Source organism: Podarcis pityusensis, assembly GCF_964106645.2.
Source record: "Podarcis pityusensis genome assembly, chromosome: 12".
NCBI classification, from domain to species: domain Eukaryota; kingdom Metazoa; phylum Chordata; class Lepidosauria; order Squamata; family Lacertidae; genus Podarcis; species Podarcis pityusensis.
The window spans coordinates 45,084,871-45,099,341 of NC_138037.1; the positions used below are offsets into that span (position 1 = coordinate 45,084,871).

Below are 14,471 nucleotides of genomic sequence, written 5' to 3' on the forward strand. Positions count from 1 at the left end.
ACATATCTATTTACATTGAGATAGCTGTAGTTTTGCAACAAAAGAGAGAGATAAGATCTCTCCATGAAAACTTCCCAGTTGCAGAGAGTTGGCGCGTAAGCCTCCAGCAGCAGCATTCGGTGTGCTGTTTCCCCTTGCAGATGTTTCTTTACAAAAATGGAAATTCCGCATGTTCGTTTCATTTCTCTTATCCAGAGGGCCCATTGAGCAACTAAGCACTGGCCTTTGTCGCAAAAGTGAAGCAGAAAATGCACCGCCACCATTCCAAGGATCAAGGCTTTCTTTTAAAAGGCTCCATCAGGAGGAGAGTTATGGGGTTTTCCAAGAAGCCTTTTTCAGATCCCTTCCCCCTGAAGTCCCCTCATTGATATACAGCGACTAGCAAGCAGTGCTGCTGCTATAAGTACAAAGGGCTGGCCACTTGCAACCAACGTGGCAGATCTCTTTCCCTCTAGCCCAGGCATGTCCAAAGTCCATTTCAGGGGCCTAATCCGGCCCCCGTGGCAGTAAAAAAAGCTCAAAAACTTTGGGGTAAAATTGTAAAAAACGCTCAGCAACTTCAATCCTTAAAAAAGCTCACCCTCACACATGTTCACTTCATCAGATCTGGCCCTCTTTGGAAAAAGTTTGGGCACCCCTGCTCTAGCCTGTTTTTCAAATACAGTGGTACCTCGGGTTAAGTACTTCGTTCGTTCCGGAGGTCCGTTCTTAACCTGAAACTGTTCTTAACCTGAAGCACCACTTTAGCTAATGGGGCCTCCTCCTGCTGCTGCGCTGCCGCTGAATGATTTCTGTTCTCATCCTGAAGCAAAGTTCTTAACCCGAGGTAATATTTCTGGGTTAGCGAAGTCTGTAACCTGAAGCGTATGTAACCCAAGGTACCACTGTACAGGCACCGTCACCTATACATGCAGCAAGAGGTTTTCTGTGCATACCACGTCAAGATGAAAAGCAAGAAGGCACATGTTTAAATGTTGCCTTGCACAGCAAATGAATGAATGAATGTGTCATAATAAAGGGCAGCTTCTAGGAGACGTGAAATAATGTTCAAAAACCATACAGAATTTGCTTAAAAACTATCAGCAATTTAGCAACAAATCAAACACATTAAATAGCAGCCTTCGCAGGAAAAGCAAAACCTTACCTACAGCACACCAACATGAGACTTCTTCTATCATATTATATCAAATGTCTGGAAGAGGAGGAAATTCTTAACCTCACACTTGAAAAATGTCAAGTGTCGACACCCGTCTGGCTTCACTTTGGAGAGCGTTCCATGGGGAGTGGAGGACAAAACTTCTTGCATGTAGAAAGCTAGGCTGAACCATTCTCTTGGCATGCTAACCTTCTTCCTTGCATGCCTTACTTCTGCATGTAGGGTAGTGTTTAAACGTGTAAATCTTTACCTCCAGCCTGGCACAAACCCTGGTACAAATCATAGAATTATAGGTTGAAAGGACCCTGAGGATTATCTAAGTCCAGCTGCCTGCAGAGCAGGAATATGCAGCTGACCCATACGGGGATCAAACCTGCAACCTTGGCGTTATCAGCACCACACTCTAACAGGTTGAGCTATCCATCTGCTCCATGTATAAACCAAGTCACTGTGACTTAAGAGACATTAAAACACGCAGAGTTGGGGGCAAATCAGCCACAGATCAACCTCCAGGCTAGTTTTTATGTTTATTTCATGTTGAGGTTAGAGTTTGCCGATGGGCTCGTTGCTCAAGTGAAAATAAAGCCTTAAAATAACTAGGAACTGACACAGTAGCTGCTGTCATAGCCTCTTCTGGATTGGGAATGCACAGATTCTTCTCTAACTGCCTACTTGCTGTCCCAGTTGAGCATTATGGGAATGCGCCATGGCAAACATTAGACTTATTCCTTCCCACTCCCTACTTCCTCAGTACTTGAGGGAAAGAAGTTGAAAACACCCGCTTCTTCAGTTTTGAATAAAGCACAGCACAGTTTCCTGTTATACTCAAACTTGGGAAACTCTGGTTTACTCTTAACTGTGGTTAGTTCAAGCAAAATAGTACCAAACCATAGTTTAGCATAGGGATGCGGGTGGCGCTGTGGGTTAAACCACAGAGCCTAGGACTTGCCGATCAGAAGGTTGGCGGTTCGAATCCCCGTGGCGGGGTGAGCTCCCGTTGCTCGGTCCCTGCTCCTGCCAACCTAGCAGTTTGAAAGCACGTCAAAGTACAAGTAGATAAATAGGTGCTGCTCTGGCGGGAAGGTAAACGGCGTTTCCGTGCGCTGCTCTGGTTCGCCAGAAGCGGCTTAGTCATGCTGGCCACATGACCCGGAAGCTGTACACCGGCTCCCTCAGCCAATAAAGCTAGATGAGCGCCGCAACCCCAGAGTCGGTCACGACTGGACCTAATAGTCAAGGGTCCCTTTACCTTTACCTATAGTTTAGCATATCAGAACTTAGTATCAAGCTTAATTTATAAACATTTGAGGTTTCCCAAGTGATGCTACAATAATTTGCAACTAGGTTTCTGCAAGCTAATGCCATTCATTGTTTTAAACTATTCTTCTCTGAAAATGCAGCACCACAATTAAAGGAAAGGTCTTCTCTCCCTTACATTTAAAATAAAAAATGGAACCTTCACATCCCCATAACTTTTAAATCAGCAAAAAGCAATTTAAAAATGGATTCTTATGAGCTCTAGTGCCACCAGGTGGTGCTATTTAGTGAGAGTGCCTTTTCCTCGTGAAAACAGTTTGAAATACAGTACTTGTACGTATCATTCCAAGTCATTTATAGTGCTTCTTTGAATACCAAAGATCCAGGAAATAATGCCCCTTGCATTCCAGATGGAAGAACCAGAGCAATACCACCCATATAAAGTAAGAAAGTGTTTCTGGAGAGGTGAGCTATACCTGTTTAACTAGTTTTGTGGCATCAGTTTATAGCAGAAAGAGGAGTGCCCAGAAACACTACTCCCCATACCTTGTAACATAATATAAAGCTTTGTGCCATTTTTTCAGATGGAAAAGAAGTTATGGCATACCAGACCTTGAGGCCTTAATCCTAATATTTATTTATTGTATTTATGTTCAGCCCTTCTTCCCTAATAATTAGCCCAGTGGTTTTCAAGCAGTGTGACGTGGCACCCTGGGGTGCTTTGAATGATGGTTGGGGTGCCCTGGGCAACACTGGCCTCTGGCCTTCATTCCTTCCCTCCCTCGTCTAATGCCTTCTCACGTCTCTTCCTCCCAATGGCTTGCACAGCTGCTTGCTGCAGCCCTGGCTACAAGCTCCGCAAGCGAAGGGTGCCTCTGGGGCTGGCTAGGGGGTGCTGGTTGCCAGGAGCTGAGGCGGCCTTGGAGTGAGTGAGTAAGCAAGCAAGGAAGCAAGCGGACGAGGGAGCCCAGCCAGCCAGTCCACCAGCCCTTGCTGTTGGGAATGAAGAAGAAAAGAGTTTGGATTTGATATCCCACTTTATCACTACCTGAAGGAGTCTCAAAGCGGCTAACATTCTCCTTTTCCCTTCCTCCCCCACAACAAACACTCTGAGAGGTGAGTGGGGCTGAGAGACCTCAGAGAAGTGTGACTAGCCCAAGGTCACCCAGCAGCTGCATGTGGAGGAGCAGGGGAGCGAACCCGGTTCACCAGATTACGAGTCCACCGCTCTCAACCCCTACACCACTGGAATGGACAGACAAGTCCCAGGCCCCTGTGGGGCAGTGTGAGGAGGCACCTCTCTTTGGGGCAAGGGGTTACTCAGAGACCACAGGCTGCAGCAGAGAAGGGAAAGGAGGCTGTGGGAACACTCCACAAGGGAGGGTCTTCGAAAAAGAGTGAGAGGCTGCCAGCTCTGCAGGCAAGGGGTGAAGTAACTGGGCTCCTGAGCCCCTCAGGGGTGCCGCAGAAAGAATGCAGTTGGTCAAGGGAGCCGTGGACTTAAAAAGGCCAACAACCTCTGGATTAGACAACTATTACTTTCAGTTGATTATAGAAATTGGTCGCTGGGTGTTCAAGGAACAGCCACAATATATGCAGCCCGCCATGCAGCTTGTACAGTGGTACCTCTGGTTGCAAACGAGATCTGTTCCAGAGGCCCGTTCGCAACATGAAAAGAGAGCAACCCGCAGCGGCGCGCCTGTGCACATGTGGGTTGCGATTCGCCGCTTCTGCGCATGACGTCCTTTTGCGCTTCTGCGCATGTGCGAGTGGCAAAACCAGGAAGTAACCCTTTCCGGTACTTCCGGGTCGCCGCAGGACGTAACCTGAAAGAACGTAACATGAAGCGGACGTAACATGAGGTATGACTGTACATTTACCTGAATGGCCTGGCGACCCTGTTGAGCATCGGCTAGTAGCTGGATGGTAAGAGTTCTGGAGTCCTGCAGAGCATCTTGGAGGTAGATAAAACTGTGGCCCACGTGACGTCCCATGCTGCACTCCCGGCAGATGGGGACAGAGCAAGTGTCACAGTAGAAGTGCAGGACCTGAAAGAGAGGTGGTCCAAGGAGACATGGGTGAAAAGCTAGCCCAGAAGTGGGTTTTAAAAACAATGGTTAGCAATGGTCACCTGTAAGAATAGTGAACAATCACAGGGGTTCCTCTGATGTCAACGATACGATGCCATCTAAGGCACTCAGATACAGAAACTCAGATATATACCGTATTTTTCGCCCTATAAGACGCACCAGACCACAAGACGCACCTAGTTTTTGGAGGAGGAAAACAAGAAAAAAAAATATTCTGAATCTCAGAAGCCAGAACAGCAAGAGGGATCGCTGCGCTTGCTGTTCTGGCTTCTGTGATAGCTGCGCAGCCTGCATTCGCTCCATAAGACGCACACACATTTCCCCTTACTTTTTAGGAGGGAAAAAGTGAGTCCTATAGAGCAAAAAATACGGTAAGTTGATCACCAAATGGCCCCTTAAACCTGGTCGCCACAATGTAATGTCCAGGTGCGCCCTTTCCCCCCTCTGTGGTGGGAATTGTTATTATTATTACTGATTTCATTTCTATACTGCTTTATATTTTAAAGGGGGAAAAACTCATCGCCATTTACAACACGATAAAGCTTCAAATATAACCATCTAGAATAAAATGAATTCAAGCTTCAAACTGAAAATTCAAGCTAAAAACATTTCAGATCCTTCACTGACATTTTGCTTTCCCCCTGTTTATTTACCTACTTAATTCATAGAGCTGCCCCCCATAGGAGACATACTGTAGGAAGCCAGTGTGGTGTAGTGGTTAGAGCAGGGGTCAGCAACCTAAGGCCCATGGGACAGAAGGTCATTTGACCGGCCCATGAGCTGCCCCCCGGACTGAGCTACTGGTGCAGCACAGCACGGGGACTTGCTTCCACGGCGCTGAAAATCGCGGGCACGGGCACGATCCAGCCCACAGAGGGATCCTCCGTGGGACTGATCCGACCCAGGCAAGATAAACCTTGCTGACCCCTGGGTTAGAGTGTCAGACTAGGACCTGGCAGATCAGGGTTCAAATCCCCACTCAGTCGTGAAGTGCATTGGGTGACCATGAGCCAGTCGCATCCTCTTAACCTACCTCACAGGATCGTTGTTGGGATTAACTGGGGAGGGGGTGAACAATGTACTCCTTGGAGAAAAAGGTGGGATATAGATGCAATGAACGGGCTCTTCAGAAAGCTGGAAGGGCCAGTCAGATGGAGATGTCTGTAGCCAACCTAGCATCCAGATATCTCCATGTGGTCTCAATTGGACCTGCACGAGTCACAAAACACGCCTGGAGAATTTCTTGCACTGCTGAGATGGTGTGTGTGTGTGTGTGTGTGTGTGTGTGTGTGTAAATGTAAAGGGACCCCTGACCATTTGGTCCAGTCGTGGCCGACTCTGGGGTTGTGGCGCTCATCTCGCTTTATTGGCCGAGGGAGACAGCGTTTGTCCGCAGACAGCTTCTGGGTCATGTGGCCAGCATGACTAAGCCGCTTCTGGCGAACCAGAGCAGTGGACAGAAACGCCATTTACCTTCCCGCTGGAGTGGTACCTATTTATCTACTTGCACTTTGACATGCTTTCGAACTGCTAGGTTGGCAGGAGCAGGAACCGAGCAATGGGAGCTCACTCCATCACGGGGATTCAAACCGCTGATGTTCTGATCGGCAAGTCCTAGGCTCTGTGGTTTAACCCACAGAGCCACCCGCGTCCCTTTGTGTGTGTGTAGATCTCCCCAATTTTTAAAACATTTTCTTCAACTTCTTTAAAAACTTGCAATTCTGTCATTAAAGGGGCCTACAGTGAACTTTCTCAAAACAAAGCATCAAGAGGGTTAGTTGAATTGTCCATCAGTAAATCAGAGAGCTATTTTCACATTCCATCCAGCAGAGGGAAGTAACAAGAGACCCTGTGGCATGGTAGCAAACTTTTAACAATCCATTCAAGAGAAAATGGCAAAAGCCATTCCTAGCACCAGACCTGTTCCTATTGATTCTGCCTGGAAAACACCCTCTAAGAACTCAAGTCAGGTTGAATGCATAATCCCTGAACCTATATATCAGCTTCAAATTTACCTCTTGGAAACACATGAAGTTCAAACAGCACAAATTACGTTCAAACAATGGGTAAGAGTCAATCAGCAAAAGGGATGGGCAAGTGATAACAGGATCAGACATTCCTGTGTGTCACTCTCAACATTTAAGTTCAAACAAATCCAGGTGGTCAAGATGGTTTCTTCAACACTACAGGGCCAAGAGGGATAATTTTATTTAGGGATTCATTCATCTTTATTTACACCCACTTTGCAGTCTAATCCCCATGCTTTCCCTAAATGCCTGGACCACAATCCTTTAAAATAAAAAAACTGTGAATATTTCTGTCTAAGAAATCTCTTGTTATGTAAAGTTCAGTACTATTCTTTGGGCAAAACATCTCTCAACAACAGGATTTATCATGGTGTTGCACGGAGTACAGAAAAACCCTCTTCTACTAGTTTTAAAGCAGTAAGAAAGCAAAAAACTCGAGGCAGGCCAACTAGTGAGTCACATGAATATCACAATTCGCCTGCTTGTTAAAAGTATCCTCCTTCCCCCCACCCCTTTCTACTCAAAGGGGCCATCTGAAGAGAAAATGGCGTCAATATGAGCAAGGGTTCAGCTTCAAGCTAAACCTACTATTAACCCTCTGAAACAGTTAATGCCAGAAGCAAAGCTAGGTCAAAGGCCAGAGAGCAGTCCTGTCGTGCAGATCCAGATGCTACTTTCTGCAAGAATACAAGGCACAGTGTAGGAGTCATTCAGGCACACAAACTACAGAAGAAGAGAGGGGAAAGCAATCAAAACAATTCACAGATTTTATTTTAAGAAAGCCTCTAGTCCACTAGCATATCAAGAAATGCTAGCCCAGTAACAATAGTTCTCCAACATTTTGTTCCATGTCAAACAGGTTCCTTTTTTTAAAAAAAAGGCTTTGTATATAAAGAAAAATGTTTTTTAAAAGTCTTCAGTACGAAACTGGTTTTTCAAGTTAGCCTATGGAGACTGTGGCAGTCCTGAGCCTAGCTACTGGAAGTGTCTCAAGCAATAATTCACAGTTTCTTTCTTTTCTCTCATCACAGAAGGTGGTAATGTGTCAGAATACTGCAGGAGTGCTGGGGTGGGGGAGAAGAATTGCCCCAAATTGGCAATTTACAGATTTTGGCGTTTACCAAATTGGCTCAAACACAAGTTTTGGAGCAGTAACTGCTTTGAGCGCTGCTCTCTCGCCCCGAACAAAGGCTACAATATACCACTCAACTGCTTGTTGGCGGGTGGTTTGACTGGAGTTTCTTTGCAAAGGTTGCATTTGTGCCTTTCCAAGGGAAACAAAAACAAAATTGCACCGACCGCCTTCTTCAAAAGGTCCCTAAGAGTGGTTGGAATACCATGCAACTTTCTGCTTCTGGCGCAAAAGTGCATGGCAACATTTGCCAACAAGTGCCCCAAACAAATATACATTCATTTGTCTATAAAGTTCCCAAATTCTACAGCAAAGAAAGATGAATTGAAAGAGCACACCCAGAGGCATGTAATCACTCAAGCTGTGTGTACACACTTCAGTCTTGATCTTACATTAGCCGGTAAATGAAAATCTTTTTAGTGAGGGGAGAAAACAAATTAACTGATCCATTTCTCATTCCCTCATGGGCTTCCTCAGAATTCAACATACATTGTTTTACCCTCCTCCACCACCACCTACAAAGGGATGTGGGTGGCGCTGTGGGTTAAACTACAGAGTCTAGGACTTGCTGATCAGAAGGTCGGCGGTTCGAATCCCCTCGATGGGTTGAGCTCCCGTTGCTCGGTCCCTGCTCCTGCCAACCTAGCAGTTCGAAAGCACATCAAAGTGCAAGTAGATAAATAGGTACCGCTCCGGCGGGGAGGTAAATGGCATTTCCGTGCACTGCTCTGGTTCGCCAGAAGCGGCTTAGTCATGCTGGCCAAATGACCTGGAAGCTGTATGCCGGCTCCCTCGGCCAATAAAGCAAGATGAGCACCGCAACCCTAGAGTCGGTCACGACTGGACCAAATGGTCAGGGGTCCCTTTGCCTTTTTACCACCACCTACACCAATAAGGTAGTGGGTAGGAGATCAGCCTCCCCACCCTTATTCCATGCAAATGCAACAGGAGCAAGATCAGCCCAAATCTTTCTTGCCTAAGGCTGGGGGGCCAATCCACCAGAGGTAACTAAAAACTCTACAACAGGAGTCAGCAAACTTTTTCAGCAGGGGGCTGGTCCACTGTCCCTAAGATCTTGTGGGGGGCCGGACTATATTTTGAAGGGGGGAAATGAACGAATTCCTATGCCCCACAAATAACCCAGAGATGCATCTTAAATAAAAGCAGACATTCTACTCATGTAAAAACACCAGGCATTCCCCAAAAATAACCCAGAGATGCATTTTAAATAAAAGGACACATTCTACTCATGTAAAAACACACTGATTTCCGGACTGTCTGTGGGCCAGATTGAGAAGGAGATTGGGCCGGGCCTTAGTTTGCCTATCCACGCTCTACAATGATGAGCACAGACTCATGAAGCTCAGAGCATGCAATGATTTAAGATGCCAGCTATATTTAACATGATAATATGAAACTAAGATGCCAGCTATATTTAACATGATAATATGAAAACTTTGGTAGATCTTCAATCTGCAGGAAATGATTTAACAAAATATACCATAAAATCGAAAAGGTACCTTTAGCAACTGCATTTCACTGGGCTCTTAACAGCTGGGTTTTCATCTTTCATAGATACCAATAGGAGCAGGGGCTGAAACAGGTTTAATTGACCATTACTCAAAGTGACCGGGGCCTATATTAATTATGTTTATGTGTGGAAATGCCAAGGCTTAATATGCCCTCAAGCATTATAAACACAAGTACCTCTCCATTCAAAGTCCACGGACACTCTTTTGGGAAGAAAAATTGTGTGTGTTGTCAGGAAGGGGACCCTGGTAAGATGGATACAAATTCATGAGGGTAAGAGTCAAGAGGAAGTAATATAATTCATATAAACAACAACAACCCCAAAACTTAACGCAACATAATGAAGTTGAACTTGGTGCAGAATTATAATTTTTGACCACAGGAATTTCAGATTATTTAAAAGTGTTAAGTGGAGGTTTCAAGGTGGCCCGCAACCCTCCACACTTCTCCTGGAGTTTTCATAGCTCAAGTGGGAGGGTTAGAAAGGTTGGAAGTAATGACAAAGCCATGTCATGCAGCGGACCTCAAGCACAGGTTGGGGTGGTGGGCAAAGAGAGGCCTGGGCTTGAGCTTTAAAAGGTAAATGGACCCCTGACCATTAGGTCCAGTTGTGACCAACTCTGGGGTTGCGGTGCTCATCTCATTCTATAGGCCGAGGGAGCCAGCGTACAGTTTCCAGGTCATGTGGCCAGCATGACTAAGCCGCTTCTGGCAAACCAGAGCAGTGCACGGAAACGCCGTTTACCTTCCCGCCAGAGTGGTACCTATTTATCTACTTGCACTTTGACGTGCTTTCGAACTGCTAGGTGGGCAGGAGCAGGGACCGAGCAACAGGAGCTCACCCCGTCGCGGGGATTCGAACCGCCAACCTTCTGATCAGCAAGTCCTAGGCTCTGTGGTTTAACCCACAGCGCCACCCGCATCCCTGGGCTTGAGCCTTAGTTTAGGATTAATAATAAAAATTAAAATGTTATAATTTTATTATTTGTGCTGCCGCCGCCCCCACCCCTACCTGCCCATCTGCCTGAGTTACATCTACACCGGTGTTATGGGTGGCGTCAAGTTACTTTGCATGGCAAAGTGCAGGGCTTAGGGCTCAGTCTATGTCAGTGTGGGCTCCATGACTTGCTGCTAGACCTGCAGAGTAAGCTGCGAGGACCATCCACCACTCATCCACCTTCACCCAGTGGCAAATGCCCAAATTAACATGGGAGAGGAAGGAAAGAGAAAGAGAAAAGAGAAAAGAGAAAAGAGAAAAGAGAAAGAGAAAGAGAAAGAGAAAGAGAAAGAGAAAGAGAAAGAGAAAGAGAAAGAAAGGAAGGAAGGAAGGAAGGAAGGGGCAGGACGGCAGGGTTTTTACAACTGTAATATGGCACGAAGTTTAGGAAATGGTTGTCCAACTTGCCATCCCTTCCCCTGAAGCAACAATCTCATCTGTTCCATATGCAGGGAAAATGCCACCACACAATTGCACAATTCAGGGATCACATTATGAGCCAAATCCTGACATGGCAGTGGCAGACCCGAGTGTCAGGATTGCTTCACCACTGCTGAATACTTACAAAGCATGCATATGGTGTAGCATTTTAAAAGCATATGAATGGGTGGAACTAAACCAACCCCCAATCTCATACCTACCCACCCGCCTGAAATTTCATCACAATTACTGCCCTGCCCCAGGCTATTTTCTATCTAGCACAGTATCAAATGAAACCCTAAGAGGGGGTTGGGGGTTGGAGAGAGAGCAAGCTAAGGAGAAAACCATGGGGTGGTGTTGAAAGGCTCGGCTCCCCATCTTCTGGCAACTTAGTTTATTCTCCTCCCAAAACAGGAATTTAAGGTAACAAGGACTCAGTTGTGTTCCCCCAGCCGGGCACCCTCCAGATATAGTCAGGAACCAGAAGGCACCAGTCTGTTGTGTCTCTTATGTTTCTCTGTTGAGAATTATAATGTTTGATATCTATCATACCACTGGAAAAAGTGGAGAACAAAACTCTCCAAGGTTTAGGAGCATTTGTAAAAGAGGCAGCTGAACAGATTCTGGGGGCTCCATGAATCCAACACTTTCATGTATCTAGCTTTTGGCTTCCTCCAGCTTCGGCTGGCCTTGGACTTTCCCAGTCATGTATGCCCTGGTGACCTCTAGATTACTTAAATCAGGCATGTCCAAAGTCCGTTTCGGGGGCCTAATCTGAACCCCATAGCAGTATATGTCCTGGGGTAAAAGTGTAAAAAAAGCTCATCAACTTCAATCCTTTAAAAAGCTGAACAAGTTTTGGGTTAAATCCTTTAAAAAGTTCAACAACTTTGGGGTAAACTTCAATCCTAAAAACTTTGGGGTGAAATTGTAAAAAAAGTTCAACAACTTTGGTCGGCCCTCACGCATATTCACTTCACCAAATTTGGCCCTATTTGAAAAGGGTTTGGGCACCCCTGACTTAAATGCACTCTATGTGGGGCTGCCATTGAAGAGCATTAGGAACTTACAACAATGCAATAAGCCAGGGAGACCCTGTGTCTTATTCAGGCCAGTTTTGTGTGACATGCACCGATTGCCAGTTCAGTTTCTGGGCTCAATTAAAAGTGTCGGTGTTAACCTTTAAAACTCTAAACGGCTTGGGACCTAAGGATCCCTTTCTTCCGAATAAGCCCCACTCTGTATTCCAGTAACCATTCAAGGACTTGCTCAAAACAGTGAGGCACACTTAGCAGACACCAAGTGTAGGGCCTTTTCTGCAGTGACCCCAAACGCCTTACCAAGTGAGCTACGTCAGGCTTCTTCCCTACTGTTTTCGACAGCTATTGTTAAGAGTCGTGACTGTTCCAAAAGGCATCAGGCTGAATATTTCCTCATTTTGGTATGCTGTTATTTTACCTCTGCTGGCTCCTTTGCAACTGTCCTTGTGGTCTTGGTTTTTACACTAACATTTTTTATTTATGATATGGTTCTCAACTGTGGATTGCTGCAATGGTTCTGAACTGTTAGCAACCTTGACTTCCGAAGCACAGGTGGGATGTAAATTTTTTCAACAAACGAAGGTGGAATTCTATTTAAATATTATGTTGAGAATGAGAGAAAACTAGAGCATAAAACACAGAGCAGCACAAGTTTGAAAGCCTTTTTCGTTTTGTTTCTGCAACTGCAATATAGTTTTAAAATATTCCAAGATTATATAAGGCATATTCCAGAGGGGGACACAGCTATGCTTGTTGATGGTTATTAAGCTAAATCAAGCTCAGTTATTAAGCTTTATCGGTATTCCAAACCAGCCATAATGAAGTTCTTTTGGGAACGTCTGAAAAAGCAACATGGCACTTTTACAGGGTACACAAGACACAAGGAAATTGGGAGGTGGAGAGAGAATGGTTAGGGGTGCTTAATAGCAGTTAGCATTCAAGAGAGGCACTGAATGCAAGTGAATTGATAATTTCCTTTTAAAAGGGAAACATTTCCTGATCACACACATTTTGAAAAATTTCAGTGCATATACATGCACACACACACACACACACAAAATCCCAAACCCAGACACACAACAGGAACCTTCCACAAGTTTCAGAAGCTGGCGAAGAACATCACAGGGCTATTCATCTTTTATAGGCACAGTGGGCCAAAGCGTATCAGAGCAAGGTCATAAACCTGATTGCTCTAGGAAAGGGCTTTACAGTGCACTGTAAAAAAATAAAAAATAAAACATTTTACAACACCAAGAATTCCTGGGTGTCATGCTTCCACCTCCCCCCTTTTTTTGGTCCATTTGTTTTCAAAGAGCAACGTGGAGGATGGGCAGGGATTCGGTTAAATGTCTCCTGGGATTCCATAGAAAACCAACCAACATCTGATGAATGGCTGCTAAAGTTAAACTCTGACCTGACCGGACAATTCCTACAACCAGCTCCCCTCCCCCCAACCCCTCTCTGTTGGTCCGTTCTCCAGTACGCCCCACCCACTGGCCTCCTCTCTCCCAAAAAGTTTCAAGTACCAGGCAGAGTTAACAAAAGCAAAGGAATGCGGGGTTCTCCCTGCCGCAGCTTCCAGTGAAAGCAGTGATGCAAAAGGGGCTTAGGTTCTCTGGGGAGTCGACGGCGACTTGGCTTGCAGCTTATGCTCATCACCCTTTGCCTAGTTATTCAGGTATGGATCCGGGAGAGAACGTGTTTGACCAGTGACCATTAATGCCACCTGTGGGCATGACCCTAAAATGGAGCATTGTGGGGGAGGGTCTCGTAACTGTAAAGACGGAAGGGACACCCAGGGTCATCTAGTCTAACCCGCTGGCAGGGCGCAATGGGTGGAGAGTGGAGAAGCTTAGTACACACGCTCGGATTATTTGCTCGTCATGATGCAGCTCAGTGTCCTGCTCTGCTCCAACATCTGAGGGGGCGCAGGGGGTGCTGTGGTCTAAACCACCGAGCCTCTTGGGCTTGCCGATCAGAAGGTCAGCGGTTCGAATCCCCGCAATGGAGTGAGCTCCCATTGCTCAGTCCCAGCTCCTGCCAACCTAACAGTTCAAAAGCATGCCAGTGCAAGTAGATAAATAGCTACTGCTGTGGTGGGAAGGTAAACAGTGTTTCCGTGAGCTCTGGCTTCCGTCACGGTGTTCCACTGCACCAGAAACGGTTTAGTTATGTTGGCCACATCACCTGGAAAGCTGTCTGTGGACAAATGCCAGCTCCCTCGGTCTGTAAAGTGAGATGAGCACTGCACCCCAAAGTTGAATTCAACAGGAATTAACCGTCCAGGCGTCCTTTACATTTACCTTACCAACATTTGCAAACTTGAGAAACTTGTTGCCAACAAACAGCAGAGTGGAACCTATTCTACGGGCTACAATAAAGGGCTTCTTTCAAATCTAATTTCAGCAGCAGGAAGGGACCCCGTTGATGCCACTGAATACTTTTTTGGGTGCATGTGGAGTTGCAGACACCATATTAGAAACCTCATTTTGGGGATTTAAGGGGGAAAGAATTTAGTCTTATAAAACTCAGTACTCTTACCTTGCCTACAATACTGATATCCAGGTAATCATAAACCTGCCTGAGATTTACGGGTAAAGGGTGGTATACAAATTTAATCAATTAATTAATAATATTTCTCCACCAACACATGATCCCTCCCAGGGAGCTTCTATTACTGAAATGGAAGAAGACATATTGGCAAAAAAATTAAAACATTAAAACACCAGAATTGTGGTCAGCTTTTGTGAGCATAAAATGGTTTCATAAGCTGTTTTTTGACATACAAGAGTATTAGCTTTCTTAGGGAACTGTATTCCTTG

General features: G+C 45.7%; 1 protein-coding gene across 1 annotated transcript in view; it reads right to left on the bottom strand.

Moving 5' to 3' along the window:
• Window positions 1–14,471, bottom strand: part of TRIM71 (tripartite motif containing 71) — a 56,738-nt gene that overhangs the window by 13,825 nt on the left and 28,442 nt on the right. Inside the window, exon 2 of the mRNA XM_080974659.1 lies at window positions 4,294–4,461. Coding sequence (XP_080830785.1) covers window positions 4,294–4,461 — 168 coding nt within the window. The remainder of the gene's footprint in view (window positions 1–4,293; window positions 4,462–14,471) is intronic.